The sequence below is a fragment of the Desmodus rotundus genome, chromosome 8, assembly GCF_022682495.2.
Source record: "Desmodus rotundus isolate HL8 chromosome 8, HLdesRot8A.1, whole genome shotgun sequence".
Classification (NCBI taxonomy): Eukaryota; Metazoa; Chordata; class Mammalia; order Chiroptera; family Phyllostomidae; genus Desmodus; species Desmodus rotundus.
Genome location: NC_071394.1, coordinates 123,183,545 through 123,205,492, shown reverse-complemented (window position 1 = coordinate 123,205,492; position 21,948 = coordinate 123,183,545). Strand labels below are relative to the sequence as shown.

General features: G+C 44.7%; 1 protein-coding gene across 1 annotated transcript in view; it reads right to left on the bottom strand.

Moving 5' to 3' along the window:
- The window catches only part of STAC (SH3 and cysteine rich domain), a 122,035-nt gene that overhangs the window by 68,296 nt on the left and 31,791 nt on the right, over positions 1-21,948 (bottom strand). Inside the window, exon 2 of the mRNA XM_024566002.4 lies at positions 9,356-9,632. Within this exon, the coding sequence (XP_024421770.1) occupies positions 9,356-9,632 (277 nt within the window). The remainder of the gene's footprint in view (positions 1-9,355; positions 9,633-21,948) is intronic.

Sequence of the window (21,948 nt, the reverse complement as noted above, 5' to 3'; positions counted from 1 at the left end):
CACAGCTAACGCACAAGTGCACACACAATGGAAGGACATGGGAAATACAAAAAAGAGTAACAGACAGAAGAAAGGCCAAATATGTAGGTCATAACAATGAATGCAAATCGACAAACCTCTTCTGTTTAAGAATAAAAATTCAGGCTGAGGAGAAAACATAATCTAAAATCCAATTAAGTATATTTTCAAAAGAAGCAATTAGATAACACACTGAAAAGGTTTGAAGTTAAAGGGTAGATAAAGGCATAGCAGGCAATTAGAAAAAAAAGTACGGTGGAAGGGTTACTGCAACAGTGGAATTTTTGGCAAAAGAATTAAACAAGATAGGACATCATTTTATTTGGATATGGCCATAGTTCACAATGGAGGTATTTCTGTAATGGCCCTCTGTGCGCCGAGGAACTTGGCGTGAAAATAGGCAAAGGAGAAATAAAGAGAAAGATGACAGATGAGAAAATAGGACTTCCGTGTCCAGCTTCCTTGTGGGCAGGCTGGAGTCTTGATGTACCTGACTGGGTTTCAGAAAGGTCAGAGATTTTCCCATGTTTTTCTTCTGTGTTGTTTTAAATTCGCTTTGATTTGTGTCAGTGAGTATTTGAAGGCAGACGATTTTTCCCCCACTCACTAATTACTCTTTTATAAAATATTGAGTGCCAGGTATGTGCTGCTGTGGGAATAGGCACATACATTAGACCTGGCCACGTCTTCAAGGAGCTTACCAAAGTCAAGTTTGTCTGGAAAACGACATGCAAATTCAGAGAAAATAAGTGGTCAGCCAAGACCTGGTGTCCAGAACATTTTCATTGGGTCTTGATTGATTTGAAATGAGGGTACAGGGAGAGATGGAGTAGAAAGGAGTGATGATGAGAAATATGGTACCATGGGAAGTCCTCTCCACCTCCCCTCATCCTGTCTTCGCTTTTGGTGGCAGGTCGAGGATTTTTACATTTTCAAAGCAATGACCTGCATGTCCCATTGGTGCCCCAGAGGATAACACTAGCCCCTAACAGCTGTTGCTTCCATTTCTGTGTGAGACTCTAAGATACCTCCTTCCTTACAGCCAGCTAAAAGCCACTTCTGCTCCATCTTTGCTGCAAGGAATGTGGTTTACTTTTTCATTTAGGTAATTTGCAGTGAGAGATTTCTTAAAACAAACAGCGCTTGGCAGCAGGCATAAAATTTCAGGAAACTAATAGAAGAGGCTGGCTTAAAAGTATTTTGTGCCCCTTTAGTTGAACGGGGCCGGGTACGATGTTTTCTGAGAACACTGGGCCGGGATTGAAGTCTCAATAACTTGTTAATGAATTTGCTTTTACAGGCATTGGAAGGGCTCTCTGAATTGTGCACATTAACGAGATAGACGCCAAGAAGGGTTGAACAGCAGTCAAGAAGAATTAGAGAAAAGTGGATATTAGGAGGGAGACTCTTCAGTTACAATCCATTTGCTCCACTCCCTCTGTTCTCCATCCATAAAGCTAGGCCGTTCTCAGGATAGAAGGACTCGGCAATGCTAAAGAGTGCTGTGAAGGGCTAAAGGGAGGATAGCATACAGCATTTCTAAACATATCGTATATTTTACTGTGGAAGGTCTCCTCTCCCCAACTTTATGGTGTCTATTTCTAAAATTACCTTTAGAAGCTCTTCCTTTTTGTGTTGAACTCTGCCTCACTGTATCATCCATCACTGTGTGCTTGGGACCCTGGGTGAGTCTCATCTCTCTTCCAAATGAGATCTCTTCAGCTCTCTGGAGACAGTGATCAGGTTTCCCCATGTCTTCTCCTGGCCAGACAGGGCCAGCTCCTGCAAACCTGGTCGGGTCACCATCTCCTTAGCCTGACTGGGCTCCTGTTTTTCTTACTCTCACTTAAAATTCAGGCTCCAGACTCAGCATGATTCTCTCAAGGGGACCACATGAGCAAAGAATACAAAGAGATCACTTCGGTTGGACGGGGCATCACACGGCATTTTTGCCCCTTAGTAAAAAGAGTAGCAGTGAAAACACGAGGTTAACAATCCCATTGGCCAAACCACTGAGGTCTGGCCACTGCGTTTTAAGATGGACACATACTGTGGCTGAAAGGAAAGTATCTATTTGAAATCAAAGGAAATGGTTCTAGAGGGTGTCGGTATTTTCTTATTTAAGCTGTACAGCTCCTAAAACGACTGTCCAGTTCAATGATTGATGGCACCTCAGGGTTTTAATTCCATTCTGAGAATACACGGATTTGACCTTTGCTTTTTAATATTCCCCTTGATTTCTGTTTGGCCTTTCCTGCTAAGAGATAACTTAATTGGTGACTGAACACTGCTTTGTCTTTCTAGTTGTGTGTGTGTGTATGTGTGTGTGTGTGTGTTTTCCATTCAGGGTTTGGTCGATCTGGCTTTTTGGAGCAATCGGACGAGGTCAGAATAGGTCAGGAAATAATTAAACTAATGACCAAACAAGGGCAGAGCAGAAAGGTCCTGGACTCAGTGTGATGTAATATTTCCTCATGTTATATTATTTATTATAATGGTGACACAATGTTAATGGTACACAATGCCAAGGGTCCATCTGCATTTTAAATTCATTCCTAGTGGAGGGTGTTTTTACATTGCATCTTGTGGCACTAGAGGATGTTTACAGTGGCGACGCTGTTGGTGCCTTGTTCGGATCTTATTTATCATGCTGACGCATTGAGTGTTGGCTGCTAATGGCTCACGGGTGCCTTTTTCTCAGAGGATTGCTCTCATCCAAACAAGGTCCTCCTTGCTTGGGGATGTCATGTCCCCACTGCCTCCTGGGGGCAGGCATGGCCAATGACTGAGTGACAGAAATATACAAAGGCCATCCCCTTTGGCACCACTGGGTGATAGAGTCTGTGTTCCAGCGCTCCCCATGGGTGGGACCAGCCTGAAGCCAAGTCCCTCTGAGACCACATCCTTGCTTAGCTCCTTCACCTGACCCTCCAGCTGCTCTGATTCCCCTTCTCCTGCGGGCACATCCCACAACAAACCACGTTCACAAGAACCTCTATGTCAGGCCCTGCTTTAGGGATTTTTACCTAGGACAAAGCCATTATTATTTTCTCCAGTGGTTGCTACGTGGACAGTTTGAAAGTGAATGATTTGCGGAGTCTGCATTGAGTGTATAAGGAAACTTAAAATTTTAGGCAATGAAATCTAGTCACTTTGCTAAATATTTGTATAGAAAACATGAACTCCTTTAATATGCTATGACTTCTAATTGAACACCAACAAAAAATATTTAGTTAATTTAAAAATAGTTTTGGAAACAAGGTATCTGTTGGTAAATAGAAGAAGGGAGTTCCTTGGAAAAACCTCCTTAATTTATGGAGTAGACTCATGCATTGAGTTAGTTATGTTAATAGTGCACGTTGACTTGTTCAAGTCTTGAAATTTCAATGAGATGCAGATTACCACAAGGATATCCCTATACTCTCTTGAAATGAGTAATCGTAGGTAGTTAATTCAATGTAAAGACAGAGTGTCATAGATGGGATACATTTAGTTGATGCCCAATGAAGATGAGCCCCCCACCCCCAACTCCCATTGCCATGGCCTAAGGATGGCACGAGTGAATGTGTTGGGTGGAGAAAGTATGTTCATCTAACCAAGTACAAGAGGAATCTCCTAGTCTAAGACTGAGCCTTGAGTCCTGTGGACTCAGAGACCTGGACATCCAGCACTGGGGCAGACAAGTACATCTGACTGCCTATTTCTCTCAAGTCTCCCAGAAAGCTTGGGTTGATCACCTTTGGCTTGCATACGTGACCAACTTTTATGATAAGGGATAGTCTAAGGAGGATCATAAAGGGCAGCAATGTCCTGGAGGCAAGATTCAATTAGTAGGTGTGCATGCCGCAGTGTCTGCTTAGTCCAAGAGGCACGGGAGCCAGGTCAGTCGGGGAGGAACAGTCTGAAGTGTCAAGTCCGAGGACAAGGGCAAAGCTGGCCATAGGGAATGAGTTACAGAGTGAAGGAGCTAAGGACATTCTAAACAGATGGGCAGGGACTGAGGCTGGGGTCCAGGTCTACTTTTATTGGTCACTTGCTTATGGCAAATGTGTAGCCTTTCCAGCTTCAAGGCACAGGCAGTCAGGCAAGGCCCAATGGGAGGCTTTGCAGACCCAACGCTGAGTGTCCATTCCAGCTTAGAAGTCCTAGATGGTGAGAATGCCAGGTCGGTCGATCTATCTATCTATCTATCTATCTATCTATCTATATCTATCTATCACCCAAGGATTTTTTTTTTCCATTGCTTTTAGAGAGAGGAAGGGAGAGAGAAAAGCATAGATGTGAGAGAGAAACATCAGTTGGCCACCTCCCACCTGTGCCTGGGCTGGGGTTCCACCCTGACACTTAGGCACGTGCCCTGACTGGGAATCAAACCCTCAACCTTTCAGCCACAGGATGACATTCCAACCAACTGAGCCACACTGGCCAGGGCCAGACGCCTTTTATTTTTAAACAAATATCCATCATCCAGAAACTGCAGAAATGAGATTTGATTGTTCTTGGCCATGATTATATAACCTTTGGTTTTCACTGAGAGGAAAGAGAGGATCTGTTTTAACACAGTTTCCAAAATGTCATGCTAAGAGGATAACAGCAGGTGGTCCTTCCTTAGAACATAGAATATGAAAATGAACCTGTGGCTTGAAAAAACCAATCTTTGGGTGATACATGGAGAGACAAGAGGCCAGGTTTGAGGAGTGAAGAAAGAAAAGGGGCAGAACCACTGTGCTCCATTGTCCCAGATTACGAAGCCTAGGCACAGTCTCAGGGAGCTAAAACCCTTATCAGCCTCAACTACACCTCACTTCTTTTCCTCTCTGTACCTCCTTCCTCCTGCCTTTTCTCACTCCCCCTTCCCTCCTGCCTCTCTCATCCCCTTTCTTCTTTCCTACAAAGAGCCTACTATTTGGTTTACTTTGTTTTTGTCTTTGAAAAGAGCAGCATGCCTTGTGGACTATTCTTTTCCTCTTTCTTTCTTAGGATAAAAAGCCAGCTACAATATAAATTCAATTCTGATAAGAAAAAAGTATAGCACAATTGTCTTTGGCACAGGGCATGTTTTTTTTTGTGATTTTTCAAAATAAAGTCTTGCAGAGTTGTTGCTGTACTTGAGGTGTACCTGGAATCCTCTGTAGGGTAATGACTGTGACATTCCTTGGAGGTGAACTCACTTCCCTTGTGCATTTTAGAAACATGTGTTCTGGTTGTCATTTCACACTGGTCACATTGAAATTTAAAATAGTGATGCATAGTCACCTACTTAAGAGTTATGAATACTGCTGCTTTGAAAAGGCCTGGTGGAAAGGTGTACGGAAATTGAAAGTGATGCATCAGACTCAGAAGCTAGGGAGGCAGACACAAAAAACTAAGTTGGAGGCCACACTGCCTAAGTATTCTGAGAATGGACCATGTGAGACCCCCCCCCTCCCTGACATGCTCACAGTCAGGTGCCAGGCATCACTTCCAGATGGAGAAGTGAATTTGAAGGGTGGTATGGCTCCAAGACTTTGCAGAATCTGCCAAACAAAATTAGTAAGCCAGAGGCCATCCTCAGCACCATGGCAGGTTGAATTATTAACCCCATCCTTCATACCTGTGCCCTTTGCCAGGTGGCTTTGAAATCCCTGCACTTGAGACAGAGTGCACTTCTCCATCCTTTGACTTGGGCTTGGCTCCCATTCCGGTGGAATGCCAGTGGAAGGGACAGTGTCACTTCTAATCCACAGCCTTAAGAAGCTTTGTATGCTTCCACATGTCCTTGCCACGAGAAGAACATGATATGGCTAGCGCACTGACCCATGGAAAGAGTGAGAAATAAGGACTAGAGAGAAGATAAGTAACCGAGTTTAGTCTGGATTGGTCAAGTCCCAGTTGGTCTGAAGATGCCTGAGTGAGCACAAAAGAAAGCTACTTAAAAAGCACTGGAGCTTGAGAGTATCTGCTATACAGCATTACTGTGGAAATCCTTGACTGACACAAACACCAATCCAAACTGTGGCCTGTTTGAAGGAAGCACATGAATAATAGTGATGGGAAAATAAGAATGTGGGTAAATAATGGTTTTCTGAAGATGAGGATAGCCCTGTGTCTACGGTCACAAGGAGGGGCTGACATTGCTCCCATTTTGAACATCCTACCCCTTAACTGCGTCTTGGTCAAGGCTGAAGGGAGTTGCAGAACTCTGCCTTCTTGGTCATATTGGACACCATAAGTTCAAGTTCAGTGATGACAGACCTTGTCCTCTTTGGGAGGCAACAAACAGTCCAAGTCTCATTTCAAAGAAAATCAGTTATTTAAGTAAGAGAAGGCCTTTGAGATGACCCTATGAGTGACAGAAGTTAAACCATATGCTACTCACAAGGCAAGCCATTCAATGACAGGTCAAGTGCATCAGTTAAAAGGTTAGATTCTTACTGACTGAAATTCGTCTTTTAACTTTACCCTTTGTTCTCAACCCTTCCATCTAAAGCCACATAGAATGAGCCTCTTCACTCTTCAAACCTGTTATTGTGAAACACAGCTATACATCTTAAGTTTTTTCTGCACCAAACTCCCAGGGTTTCCTCACAATTTTATGTTGACACACTGCTCACCCTTCTGATCACTTGTCTAGACACCCACTTGCTTGTCCCTACCCTCAGAAAATACGCAATGGAGAATTGGAGATAATCCTTAAGGTGTATGTGAAACATTGCTATGCAGATGAGAGACTAATTACTTGTTATCTGGACATTATATTCTCAATTATTTATGCCTATTAAGTTAAAAAAAATTTTTTTCTGTGAAACTAATTTGTTTTACCCTCCAAATATCTTTCTTTGATCCAAGGAGAGTCATGACAAAATCCAAGCCATCTGATTCCATGACTGTGGCCTTTCTACCACCCCCACTCCTCCTCTCATTTTGTCTGGGAAGGGAAAGGACTCATTATGTCATCAGAATAGCCAGGAGCAAACCATGAGTCATTGTTCTCCCATTCTGTGCACCAAACAGAAAGGTACCTCTATGCCCACTTTGAATGAAAATGGCCCCTTATTATGTGACATTACAAAGCCATCAACTGGAATACAACAGTCTCATGATTGGCATCAGAGCCAGGAAGGAAAGGAATCAACAGAGGCCAGTCCTGAGATCAGCCAAGGTTTTCTCCTATTGTCGTGGCGAATACTGCCCGTGCCCTGCCCAGACACCCTTTCCTGGGTGGGCACAGGCAGAGAATGCCCTCCCACAGATGTTCACATCCTAACCCCAGACCTGGTGAACTTGCTATGTTACACGGCAAGGGACAGTCACGGTTGCAGGTGAATCAGGTGACCTTATCCTGGTTTATCCAGGTGGTTCTACTACAATCACAAGGGTCCTTGTGAGAGAGGGCAGTGTGAGAGATGTGACCTGCCGTTGCTGACTTTGAATGTGGCAAGGGGCCACAAGCCAAGGTGTGGCTGCCTCTAGAAGCTGGAAAAGGCAAGAACACGGATTCTCCTCTGGAGTCTCCAGAAAGGAAGTCAGCCCTCCTGACACCTTGATTTTAGACCCAGCAAGGACGTTCGGCCACCAGAACTGTAAGGTAATACATTTGTGCTGTTTTAAGCCACTAAGCGTATGGTCATTTGTTACCATAGCAAAAACCCACTAATACACTGGCGGGAAATGGATGTGCTTGTTGCTACCCCTTTCTTCTGGAAATTTCCTTCAGCAGAACATGAGCCACCTCCAGAGCCCCCTGACACTTGGTGCAATTCCCAGGCCAGAGCTCCCTGCAGATCGAAAGTGAGACTCCAGCTGAGACCACCTCCTTGTGTAGCTCCTTCCCCACCCCACCACTTCCCTCCCTCTCCCTTCTCCTGACAGCACCCCCTCAATAACTTGGGTGCACTTGAATCCCGTCTCAGGCTCTGCTTCTAGGGAATCAGACCTGAGACAACTGTCATCCTCGGAAGAGATGCCAGGGCCACAGGAAAAGAGTATGAGGGGAAATGCGGGGCTGGGAGGAGGGCTGTGTGTCAGTATGGAGAAGCTAGATGGTGAGAAGGAATGATATATGTGTTAACTTTTTGCCCAGGGTCATGCCAAGCCCTGGCCCCCAGCTGGACCATCTAGGCTCTTGGTCTAAGTGTTTCTCCCTAAAGCATCCTTGCCAAGCCCCTGGCTGCAGTGTCCAGGCTGTAAGTGAGCAGGAGCAATAGTGCGGGCCTGGCATGGGGACCACAGCGGGGGCAAGGCCTGTCTCCCACACCCACCTTCCTCTCGGTATTCTCTCGGGTACTCTGGGGATTTGAATGGTTACATGACTGGAATATCAGTGCCATCTCATTTTCTTCTCCTGCCTCTGCCCTTCAACTTCTCCTAATAAGGAGCTACTGGGGGTGGGGGAGGTGCTTCACCACACCCCCAAGAGCAGACATGCACCTGTCTCCTTTTCCCTTTTCTTTTGTTCAGTTTCCAGGATATACTGCTGTTCTTGAAACCACTGGTTTAAATTCACTGAGTCCCACCCACCTTTCCTTTGTTTGCCTCCGTCTGTTTGGTCTCCGGGTTTCTGACCCCAGGGAGGCAGAAGTGCGGAATCCCTGCACCCATGGCCCTGAATGGCACACGTTTTTCTTCCAGCTGGGGCATTGTAGACGTCATTCTCGTCATCTGTGTACAACCCCTAAGACTCTCAGGCCACCACCATTTCTCTGAGTGATCACAAGTGAGTTCTCTCTGGGTCCAGAGTTGTCATGTAATGGTGGCTGAACCATATTTGCTGCCTGGTTCAGTACCTCCCCAAGGTCCCCTATTCCAGAATGGTCCCTCACACACTTCCCTGTCTGGGTCATTCACCTGTAAGTCACCATGAAATAGCCCCTTCTGCAGGCTGCCCCAGACAGACATCCCACGCACACTGTAGGAGATGCTGGGATGCTCACTTAGGTGCTCCTGCCAAAGTGCAGCATCCTCAAATATTATTTTGGTTGCCTCCTACTAATTCCCCCTCTGCTAATTGCCCTTGGCTAAGAAGAGCTACTTTGCTCACAGTTATGTCCCCCGCAGGGGTACAAAGTCCCAGGCCTCCAGCCTCAATGGAAGTTGGACTCTAAAGGGCTAGAGGTCCCCGGAGGATCAGCCAAAGGCGTTGTTACAACTATATCACAGCCTGACTTCTCCACAGCCTGGTCCTGCTTCCCGTACCTTTCCACAAATACTGTCCCCCAAAATGCTCCCAAACAATCCTCCTGTGTGCACACTTCTGAGGTCCAGAGTCTGTCTGCGGGGACCTGGACCCCTGCTACACCACTCTTCCTGGGCTTTGCAGTGGGGACCGACCGGGAGGGAGGGGCAGCAAAGGCCTTACCCACGATCATGTGGTTGCAGACGTCACAGAAAGTGGGCTTCTTGAAGATGTGTTCCTGAAAGGCATGGGCCTTGCCGCTGCCTGGGTGCAGGCCAGCCCTGGTGGGTGTGGACGTCAGGCTGGCTGGGGCAGGGAGCGGGCTGGAGCTGGGGCTGACCTCAGCCAGCACGTCCCCTTGCAGCTTCACGTCACTGTTGGTTTGCTGGAAGAAGTTGTCGGCACTTTTGCTCCGTAGACTCTTGGTCTTGAAAGAAAGTGATCGTTTTAGTTTCTGGAGCTGCAATGCAATGACAGAACAGACTCTCTTACGATCAATGGTGCAGACGCGTGCGGTGGGGGTGGTGTCTGCTCCATGCACTGCGCTGTTCCCGTGGACGCCCTCACCCCCCAGGAGGCTCTTAGATGCCCTTCTGTGGGTGGGGGGGGTGCCTAGAGGGAGTTCGACCGCCCACCCCCCTGCCAACCCAGACGACAAAAGAGGTTCCATGTTGCCTTAGCTTCTGCCCCCTCTCCACCTCCCTTCCCTGCCTTCTTGAGGTCCCACCAATGTGCTGTGAAAATATCCCATAACACTGGGTTTGGACACCACTTGCGTTTTGAATTGGAATTGCAGAAATATTACATGTACAAACTCTTGGGCTCAAAGGCTGGTTCTATAATGCTGAGGCCTCTGCTGGCCTTTGTTGCTCATGGTCACTTAGCAGCTATTTGTCTCTTTACACAGCAAAGCAGGGGAGGCTGTTGCCCAACTCAGAATCAATCTGGCTAAAGTATCCAGAGAACACAAACTCAAGCCTGCCTGGATCTGAAGAATATGGATAAGTAATCTTTGTGCATGCGTGTGTGTGTTTGGGGGGGCACAATGTGGAATTGCCTACTTGACATTCTCTGCTCTCCCCATGCTTCTTGTCCTGCTGCTTGTTTTTGTCCATTTGGCAAACTGGACCATCTCTCCTTTGCCTTTGGGACTCATGAAGAAGCTTGGAAAAGTTCTAACTTCCAAAAGTGTTGGTTTGGGCCAGTTTGAACCTCCAATCCAGGCCTCACATTGGAGCTAGAAGAATCTTTTGGAAACACAGATGTCAGCATGTGCTAAGAATCCTTCATGAAGTTTCCTTTGTTCTTAAATTTAAAAAAAAGTACAGCATCATGGGCTCCAGTGACTGGCAAATCCTGGATCCCAATGACCGCTTACACCCCATTCGCCTTGCTCTGTCCCTCCCAGCCACAGTGGCCTTTTACAAGTTTCTGGTTTTTACTATGCACTTTTATCACCAGCCCTTACTACACAGCTTTCCCTCTGCCTGGATAAAAGAAATAAACCACGTAGTAGCTGCCTGACCTGCAGTTAGTCACTTTGCCTTTAAGATAGTTCCTTTTGTAATTGAATACCATGGGGACTTGGCCTATTGCCTGGAATAAATGTCCCTGGCCTAAACTGGCAGAGAAAAAGAAGCTAAGCACATTACTCTAATGAAGGCCTGTGTTGAGTGTGATCAAGCCCCCAACAGGACACATAAGGTGGTTGATCTGGCCCTGCCGAGCCTAGCCACCTCTGCATCACCGCCACCAACTCCTCCCTGAGAAGATCGGAAAGATGTGATATCCATTAGTACTGGGGCATAGACTCCAATCATGCCATGATTTTCTGCCTTTCCCCTTTCCCACTCCCCTTTACAATGTGCCTTTACAGCTCCTCCTACCAAAGGTGGAGCGTATTTCCCCACTCCTTGAATCTTGTTGGTTTGGGGAATTGGATCAATAGAAAGTGGCAGAAGAGACTTTAAGCCAGTCCCAAGCCCAGACCTCAAGATGCCTCACTTGCTTCTGTCCTCCCTCCTGGAACTGTGCCAAACTGCCATATGAACAAAACCTACTTAGCCTGAAGGATGATGGGAGACACATGGTCCAGTCACTTCCCATCACTCAAGTGAGACCCCAGAAGCAGAGCCACCTGCTTCCCTGCAAGGAATGAAGGTGTCTAGATGAGACCAGCTGAGTCCTGTTCAAATGGTCAACACACAGAACCATCAACTAAAGAGATGGCTAGTCCTTTAAACCAGTAAGTTGGGAATCTATTGTGTATATATAACACAGTGCTGTTCTCCCCAATTTCCTGGCATGTGGTGGGACTGTACTTTGTAGTTCATTTGAAGTTGACTCTGGCCATGTGAGGCCGACTCTCTCCTTCAGGTAGCTGTACAGAGGGGAAGCCCTGCAGGACCCTCTGGAGAAGCCCCACTGGGTCCAGCAATAGGGCATCATCAGCCAGGGAAGCAGCAACATCACACATAGAAAGGTCAGAAACAGTGGGCCAGCCAAGACTTTTCTCTTGTCCCTTTCCTTCTGCTCTTCAGCCCAAACCTGCCAGAGGAGTTGGGGCTGTTGCAGAAGCAGGAAGAAGGAGGTGCTCCTGAGTTATTTTGCAGTTTGTTACTGGGCCATAAAATAGCAAGCATATCCTGACAGATATAGGAGAATGGAGTCATGGGCCCCAGGGAGCTCAGCACTTATTGGGAAGTGGACCCTCCACCTGCAGCAAAGGTAAGTGAGAGGGAGGTATAAGACCCTCACTCTTTGAGACTGAGCCACGCCAAGGCGAGGACCTGGAAGCAGCAAAGTCGCAGAACAGACCTTCTACACTTCAGGTCCTTCCAGCTACATGCTGGCCTGGTGCTGGAGAAAGGGGGACTTAAATAGGAGGTGAGATTGGAGTTTTATTTTAGAGAGATTTGAATAAATTAAAGTAACCAGGAAGTTAAGGAATCTGCCAAAATTTTGTCATGGACTGTGAAAACCAAGGAGAGGGAGGTTTATCAAAGCAAATGTCACAGCAAAATAAAGTCATTTTCTATTTTTCCCCCATGCAGTTCAAATGGTTCAATACATTGGCTACCCTTGTCTCAGAAATAGAACATAACAACTATCCTAATTATATCGGTGCACAGTTGTGAAGGTAGCAGAGGAGAGCCTATGAGAAAGCTGGAGACTCTTTTTTTTTTTTTAATGCTTACTTTGATTTCATTTTTCAGTTATAGTTTACATTAAATATTATTTTGTATTAGCTTCAGGTGTCCATCGTAGTGGTTACACATCATATATTTCACAAAGTATTTCCACCTATTTTTCCAGTACCCACTTGTTACCAGATGTGGTCATTACAGAATTATCGACTCTCTTCCCTGTGCTGTACTTTACATCCCCATGACTATTCATAACTTCCAATCTGTACTTCTCAGTCCCTTCACCTTTCTCACCCAGCCCCCTGAGCTGCCTCCCCTCTGGCCACCATCAGTCTGTACTCTGTTTCTATGAGTCTGTTTCTGTGTTGTTTATTTTGCTCTTAGGTTCCACATATAAGTGAAATCACATGGTGTTTGTCTTTGAGAGAGCTGAGAGTTCTACACGATACAAATGGAAGGAGGGGGGTGGGCAGAGCAGGGGAGGGTGGAGCCAGGAGCATGGGACTAGCCTAAGTGCCTCAGGTGATGCCTCTTCATCTTCTCAACCACTCAGTGAAGACTTTCTTATTTTCCCCTACAGAAATGGAGGCTGAGAGAGGTTAAGAAACTTGTCCAAGGTCACACAGCTTAGGTAAGTAAAGACCTAAATCTGTCTTCCTCTAAATCCCATGCTGGTGACTTAACCAAGGGTAGATGGGGGTGTGGAGGAGAAACACCTCTCATCGCCAGGGGGATGGAAGTACTGGTGGTCCGTGAGTGTGGGAAGGGATGTGGAGTGGGAAAGCAAATCTGCTTTTTGGGAGCTCCTTCCTTTATTTTATATATTTCAAGTTTCTTAAAAATAATAAAGGGACATGCATTGTTGATCAAAGCAGAGCAACAGACATGCCTGTGTGGTCTTCTGCTGCCGATACAAGGGCGGCGGTGGGGTAACACCTACCTATGTGCAGTCTGGTCTCCCTCCTGTGCTCATGTGCTTCCTTTCTCCATTCAAACCCTTCCGTCCCTGTGGCATTCTGTGTTCCCTGGAAGTTTAGGATGATGCCAAGAAACCTGTAGCATTTTCCTTGCCCCGAGAGATGTGGCTGAAAATTCGGTCAGACCTTCGGAGCCTGTCTGCCTCTAGAGCTGGAGAATTTGCTTTGGGGGCCCATGTGACATTTTTTATTCAAGTGGACAGCTTAAGAGAAATGCCTACAAGCTAAACAAAGTCTGAGCAGCAAGCTCAAAGGAACACGCTTTCTCCAATTATCCCTACCAAGAGCAGGGGCCAGATGGGAACATATGAGATGCAGAAATAGAAGCAAACTCTGATAATAGCAGATGTCACAAAATGATTAGCTTCTATACACCATTGCCACAGCCCATCCATTCTATTTATAATAATCATGGTAAAAGGAACAGATAGTCTTGAGTACTTTACCATGTGCTAGAAACTGCTCTAAATATACTTTATTTCATGTAACCATCCCAGAAACCCTGTGACTAAGAGGATCATTCATTCACTCACTCATTCATTCATTTATTAAAATAATTCACTGAATAAATACTCATTGGGCTACTACTATGAGTCAGACATTGCCTGTGACTTTGGGGATATACCTAGTGGGTAAAGATAGAAAATAAGCAAATATTCAAAGATATATAATAATATAAATTTGGGTAGGTATAGAGGCCAGAGCCAGGCTTTAGAAGGTGACAAGCAGGTCTTGTCAAAATTGGACAGGTGACATTGGAGCAGAGACATGAAGGAAGTGAATGTAGGAACTACTTTGGAGAAGAGCATTCTGGGTAGCAGGGAAACCAAAGGCAAAAGCCCCTAGAAGAGAGCAAGATGGGTGTGTCTGAGGAACTCTAAGAGGTCAATGTGTCTGGAACACAGCAATGAGGGAGAGAAAGTGCAGAGAGGTCAAGGGCCAGCTTCATGCCAGGAATTTGCAGGTCACGGCAAAGGCTTTGGAGTTTATCCTAAGGGTGATGGCTTGGAACAGAGAAGTGACAGGCCTGACCCTTATTTTAAAAAAGTTCCTCTGGCTGCTGTGTGGAAAACTGACCAGAGGAGGCCGTGGTGGGAGGTGGGAGACCATTGGGAGACTCTTGCAGGCATCCTTGTGAGAAGTACTTGTGGCTTGTCCTTATACAGTCATAGTGAGACGTGGTTGAATTAAGGGCACAATTTGAAGGCAGAACCAATGAGGTCTGTTGAGAAACTGGATGTGGAATATGAGGAAAAGAGAGGAGTCAATAATAATTTCAAGAGATTTGGCTTGAGCAACTGGGTGAATGGGGGACCACTTGCGGAAGGAAGGACCCTGGAGAAGAAGCAAGTTGGTGTAGGGTGTGGGGTTGGGATCAGAGACGAGTTTGAGTAAGTTAAGTTTGAAATGCTTGCTTTGGATTCAAGTGTTGCCGCCAAGTAGGCAGTTAAATATATGGCTCTGGGGTTCAGAGGACAGGGCCCAACTGCAGTAAAACACAGGGGAGTCACGAGCGTAGAGATGGCATTTGCAGCCACAAGACTGGGTGAGGCCACTACCTAGGGCGTGCAGACACTGAGGAGAAGTGATGTGAGGACAGAGCCCAGGACACAGAGAAGATTAACAACAAACAATTTCAACGTCAAGAGGATTAAGGGCAAAGGAAGAAACCTGAGAAGGAGGGGCTGGTGAGGAAGGAGAAGGATGAAAGAGAGGGATGTTTTAGACTCTAAGGGAAGAAAATGATTCAAGGAGGAGAGAACACCCAGCAGCATCAAATGGAGCTCGGATGTCAAGTTGTACGAGGTGTGAGAGCTGGCAGTTATGCTTGGCAAAGGGAATGTCTCTAGGAGACCTTGGTAGTAGCCTGTTAACAGGACCTTAATGCATTCAGCGAAGTGGTGGTGGTGGGGGGTCCTGAGGGGGGGTGATGACAACCTAACTGGAAAGATTTCAAGAAAGAATGGCTGGAGGGGAAGTGTGTGGGAGTGGGGCAGGGGCAGTTTTGCTATAAAGGGGGTTAGTAAAAAGCAGTCATGGAGGGGGGTGTAGCATCAGGAGAAATTTCCTGTTTTGTACTGTTTAAAGATGGAAGATTATTTCGGCATGTTTTTAAGGACTCAGGAGAGCAGGGGAGAAACGCTGGAGTGATGTCCTTGAGTAGATGGGCCGTGACGAGGTGCAGCGGGATGGGAGGAAGGGTTGACTTTATGGATTGCGGCAGAGCATCCGTCAGGAGAGAGATGCATAAGCAGACAGTGGGTGTTGGTTGGATCTTCTCTTCTGACTGCATCTGTTTCTATCAATGAAAACAGAAAGCAGTCTATTTCCTGAGTGAGCACAAGGGGGAAGAGGAGGGAGGAGATGTTAGAAGTTGGGAGAGAAGATACAGAAGAGCTGTTTCAGAGAGCAGAGAGAGAACAGACTAGAGCATCGCCCAGTAGAAGGCTGGGGGCAGGGGTGGCACAGAGGGTCCGTTTCAGGTTATCACCTCATTTTACAGATGAGTTAACCGCAACCCAGTTAAATGGCTAGTAATTTGCAGAATGAGTCCCACATACAGATCTCTTGAGGGTTCTCAAGCCCCCTAAGCCAAACTGACTATCAAGAGAAGGTTCTCCACCCTGACCTCTTCTTCGTAAAATTCCTCCACTTAGTGTGCTTCAGAGCCAGCTAGAATTGTAGCAATAATCCATGTGGTTGCCATGTTGAGAAGCACTTCTACGGCAATTAATTGGGGGAGAGCAGAAATCAGGCATCATTAGAGCAATGGAACACAGAATACTGCCTGCAGGTGACTGTAGTGGTGTGCCTATTGATCTACCAGTCAGTTCTGCAGTGGCCCATAAAGTTAATTAACCAGCACGTGTTAGATCTCTACAGCCAGCATCTAAAGTCTGTACTATGTGGGGGAGGGGAGAAGTCCGGGAGCAAATGAGCCTCTGCCCACCCACACAGGCATAACTCAGGAGGCACAGTCACCAAGTCACTTCAGTCTCCTGCCTGTTGACATTTAACCATGAAGTCACCCCTAAGGACGTTTCCTTTGCTATTGAAAGAGCACACGAGTAATGCGCTGGCTTGCTTCTGAATTGAAATGAGGTCATCAGAGAACATTCGATGAGCAAATGTCGAAATGTCTCATCCTGGAGGCCCGTATGTGATCTACATCTTTGATTTTAGTGTGAACATTTTGTTTTTTTCACATTTAAAATTTTCTAAAATAGGGTGATGCCGTCTATGGAAATGCTCATCCTTTTCTTTGTTTTTCCCAACAAGTTATTATTAAATCCATTGATGGCAAGGAAAGAGGTTATCTGTCATGCTGCAGCAAGCAGAACAGTCCCTGCGACGAGAGTCTGAAGCCCAGCCCCCTTCATACCCCATCGGCCACGCAGATTCCCCTATTCCATTCCAAGTCAGGCTCTGGTTTGTCGGGGCTCTTCCCACACTCTCCCCGAATATTTTACCCCTGACTCTGTAGGCAAAGGGTGAGTGCTGGGGTCTTCAGAAACAGAATGCCTGTGATGAGGACTAATTTTCTTACCAACATTTTTACCCATCCACAGACTCATTTCTTTTAAGGCAAGTACAATCTCTTCCAGGTCCTGATTTGATTCAGTTTGGATGGAGACTTCAAGTTGGAAATTGTCTTACTGCATCTACCTGGCTCTGTCATAACCAGCTGTAAAAACCAGCTGTTAATGAGTATGTCAGTAAAGCAATAGTTAGTGAATATGGCCAATCGCCTGCTCTGCCACCAAGGAGCTGTGTGGCTCGGACAGGTCCCTCAAGCTCCTTGGCTTGGGTTTCATCAGTGAATAGGAAGGATGAGCTCAGGGGCTGCTAAGTTTCCTTCCAGCTCTGGCAATTCAGCACAGTGAGGGAATACAAAAACTTTCAACTGTCTCTACTTACAGGAAGTTGAAGATCTAATTCAGGAGACAAGAAGCAATGCTGAAAACTATGCAAAGGTGACAAAAGACCCTATATTTGTATTATCAAGTGATAGGGGAGTGTTCTGATTGCTGTCTGATCTAAGATGTCAGAACAGAGAGCTGTCAATGTGGGCTGGAACAGTCAGAGACCTCCTCTCAAACCCTGAAGGAAGACTCAACTTTAAAACATGTAATTCAACTCTTCAAGTGCTTTGATAGCCCCCTCACTTCTAGTTATATCCAGGCTCCTTACTGAGGGGGATATAAAACCCTTCCTGATGGGTGGGGGACCCACCTGCCCACCATTATGTCTAGTCACCCCTCCTTTACCCCCAGGCACAGGGACACACTAAGAGCAGCCCCCCGGATTCTCAATTCTTTTCAAAGGCCTTCAGTGTCTCTGTTCTGTCTGGGAGTGAATCTACCTGGAAAGTGCTTGATTCCAATGCAGGTTCTCAGCCCAAGGGTTAGTTAGGCTTGACCTGGGGTGTGTGTGGATCAAGGCAAGGAGGAAGTTGATGGTGGGGAGAGGAGAATGGCAGTGAATTTACTCTCAGGCTGACAGTTTGCTTCAGATGAACTGAAGTTTTAATACCTGAAAACGATGTTCTTATGATCCATAACGAAAGCTATGGCATATGCCCGAATTCGTGTTCAGAGGTGATGAACAGAATGCTAACTGGACATGTTAGAAGAGTGTGAGAGGAGAAAAATAAGGCGGATAGCTGAGTTCAGGCCCTTAATAAACTGGTTTCCTTATCTCTATTTGAGGATTATTTTCATGTACATTAGATAATTAATGGCAGGAGCAGAACTTGGACCCAAGTTTCCGAGTTCACATCTGGAGACCTTTCCCATAGCCTGGTTCTGAGATTTTGTATTGTAGTAACTCATAATATTTGTGTCTTGAAAAAAAGTGGCTAGTAAAGTCAATTTATATGATGAATCCTTTGTGTATCTCCTACCCTGCCTATGGTCCTTGACTTTTTGTTTTCACTGCACTGCAGAACCCTCTAAATCTCAGATTTACAGGAACCTAGTAAAAGGTTTTCCATTAGACAGCTTGCAGCTTTAAAGGCCAGTTTGGAGAATCAGAGCAGCAAGTGGAATCCCAGCTCTGTTTAGAGCCTCATCATTGGGCCTTGCACTGGTTTTAACTATCTATCTAGCTAAAGATAAGATACGGGCAGTTTTCTTTGCTAAAGGAATGACAAAAACTCTGCTTCTTCTAGATAGTCAAGAAAGCAAGCCCAGGGCTTCTTGAATACCAAATGAAGGGGGGGAAAAACCTACAGATTTTAAACATTAGCTATTAGGTGTTGCAGAGTTATTCTGAACTTTCAATTTAGTAGGCTCTGGATTGTTTATCTATGAAAGAGCAACCCAGTGATACATCGCACCATTTATTTCCTTTTTTCCCAAATTTTCATTTTAATATAAAGTTACACAGAAAAGTTGTCAAATGCCTTCCGCCTTCTTTTCCCTGATGCTGACATCTTACATAACCATAGTAAATTAGTTGCAACCAGGACATTAACACTGATATGAAACTATTAACTAATCTATAGGCTTGATCAGAATTTTGCCAGTTGTCCCATAATGTCTTTTTTTTTCTGGTCCAGGATCCAGTCCAGGATTCCATATTGCATTTAGTTATGTTTCAATCTGTAACAGGTCCTCAGTCTTTGTCTTTCATAACCTTGACCCTTTGGGAGACTACTAGTATTTTTTCTTTTGATTGCATAGATTTTTATTTTTAAATTTTTAAATTGTAGTTGATGTACAATATTTTACTAGTTTCAGGTGTACAACCCAGTGATTCGTCATTTATGTAACTTCAAAAGTGATCGCCCTGATAAGTTGAGTAGCCAATCTGGCGCCATACATAGTTATCACAGTGTTACTGACCGTATTCCCTGTCCTGTACTTCACACCCCCGTGACTGTTCTATAACCACCAATCTGTACTTCTTTATCCCTTCACCTTTTTCACTCTTCCTCCCTCAACACTCTCCCATCTGGCAGCCATCAAAATCTTCTCTGTATCTATGAGTCTGTTTCTGTTCTGCTTGCTTGTTTATTGACTTATTTTTTTTAGATTCCACATTTAAGTGAAATCATCTGACATTTGCCTTTCTCTGTCTGACTTAGTGCACTTGGCACAATACCTTCTAAGTTGCTGAAGATGGCAGGGTTTTGTTCTTTTTATGGCTGAATCATACTGCATTGTATATATTCACTGCTTCTTTATCCTTTCATTTACTGATGGACACTTAGGGCGTTTCCATATCTTGGCTATTGTAAGTAATGCTGCAATGAATATATAGGTGTGTATGTTTTTTAGATTTAGCATTTTGGGTTTCTTCAGGTAAGTACCAGAGGTGGAATTGCTGGATCTTTCTTTGTTGTTATAGCCTTTATTTTCAAGTTTATTTTGTCTGGTATAAGTATAATTACTCTAGTTTTGTTGTGTTTTTTTTTTTTTGTTTCCATTTTAATAAAATATTTTATTCTATCCCTGTACTTTCATTCTGTATGTGTCTTTCAATCTGAAGTGAGTCTCTTGTAGACAGCATATGTAAGGGTCTTGTTCTGTTACTTATTCAGCCACCAGATGTCTTAACTGGAGCATTTAATCTGGGCTGGGACCACTTACAAGATGTAGGGGAATGTGGAGGCCAGATGCAGCTTATTTAACATTTGTGAACCTTTGAGCGATTATGGAAATTAGGAAGCATGAAACCAAGATGGGCCATTTGTATGGAAAAGCCACTAGAAAGAGCATGGGTTTGGCCCACAAGCTGGGTGGGGCAGGGTCTCAGGTAATCTCTAGGGTGGGGCAAACAGTGTTAGCCTGGTTGATGGAGACTCAGATAAAGTGCCTGCCTGCTGGTTCTGTGTGGGGAGAGCTCAGCAAAGAAACAATGCCCTCTGCTAGCACTTCTGCCTAGAAAAAGCTGCCCCTTCAGCCCTCATCCTGATGCCAGATGATTCAGCTCCTTCCAGGATGTCCCTGGTGCCGTTCCAGCTGCTGAACCAGTACTAGAGGTCAGAGGGAGTGAGTTCAGGTAAGTCCATGCATGGGCGCTTTAAGAGAAATGCCTGGGACTCTAGAAGCCCTCTGTCTAACTCAGCCACCATCCTGAAGGTTTTCACAGTCGTAAACTATGTGGACTTCTCTTCCTCGCCCTAGAACCATGGGCTGGGACCTCTGGCTCTTCAAGGAGGAACCTTCACAGCTGAGATCTCTCTCCCAATGTTTATTTGCCACACGTGGGTGTGGGACCAGTCTGTTCTGCTTGTCTCTCCTGCCAGTGTATATGTGGCTTCTTTATATCCTTAGTTGTAGGATTTCTGTTCAACTAGATTGCAGGTGGTTCTAAATGATAGTTGTTCTGTAACGTAGTTGTAATTCTGATATGGTTTTGGGAGGCTCTGAGTACTACGTTTACCTGTGCTGCCATCTTGACTAGAAGCTCTACTAGCCAGTATTTTGCAGAATGTTCTAAAATTTGGGTTTGTCTGATGTTTTCCCACTATTAAATTGAAGTTAAATATTTTTGATAAGAATAGGACAAAAGTGATGCATTCTTCTCAGTGCAGCCTATTAGGACTTACCTGATGTCAATGTGTCCCATTACAGGTAATATTAACTTTGGTCCCTGGGTTTAGGCGATATTTTGCCAGGTTGTCCCACTGTAAAATTAATAGTTTTCTCTTTGTAATGAACAAGTTTTATGTAGTGGAAATACTTTGAGGCTATGCTAATATCCTGTTTGTCATCAAACATTTGCCTTCTAGTTTCAACATACATTGACAATTCTTGCCTGAAAACCTTATTACTTGGTGTTTGCCTAATGGTGATGTCCTATTTCCATTAGTGTTTCCATTAGTCTAGTCTACATTTATTTGTTTATTTATTTTTTTTGTTTCCCTTGCCTTCAGAGTCAAATCCACAAAAACATCTCTAAGACCAGAATCTAGAAGCTTGGCACCGAAGTTTTCATCTGTGCGTTATTTGGTTTCAGTCTTGTATTCAAATCTTTAGTCCATTTTGAGTTACTTTTTGTGTGTGGTGTAAGGTAGTGGCCTAGTTTCATTCTTTTGCATGTGGCTGTCCAGTTTTCCCAACACTGTTAATTGAAGAAACTTTCCTTTCTCTTTGGCTCCTTTGTCATAAATTAGTTTTCCATATATATATATGCTTTTAAGTCTGTTCCATTGGTCTGTGTGTCTGGTTTTTTTGGTTATTTATTTATTTATTTATTTTGCCAGCACAATACTATTTTGAAGACTGTAGCTTTGTAGTATAGTTTGAAACTGGGGAGTGTTATACCTCTGGTGAAAGAAAGAATAAAATACATAGGAATAAATCTAACAAAGGAAGGGAAAGACCTACATACTGAAAACTACAAGACATTGTTGACATCAGTTAAAGAAGATACAAAAAATGGAAAGATACACTGTGCTCATAGATTGAAAAGATTAATATTGTTAAAATGCCTATATCACTTGAAAAAACTATAGATTCAGTACAAATCCCTATCAAAATCCCAATGGCTTTTTTCACTGAAATAGGACAAAAAAATCCTTAAATTTCTTTGGGATCCTAAAAGACCCTGAATAGCCAAAGTAATCCTGAGAAAAAAAGAACAAAGCCAGAGGTATTCTTCTATATTTTAATTAGCATCCTACCACAGACTTTTCCATTTAATT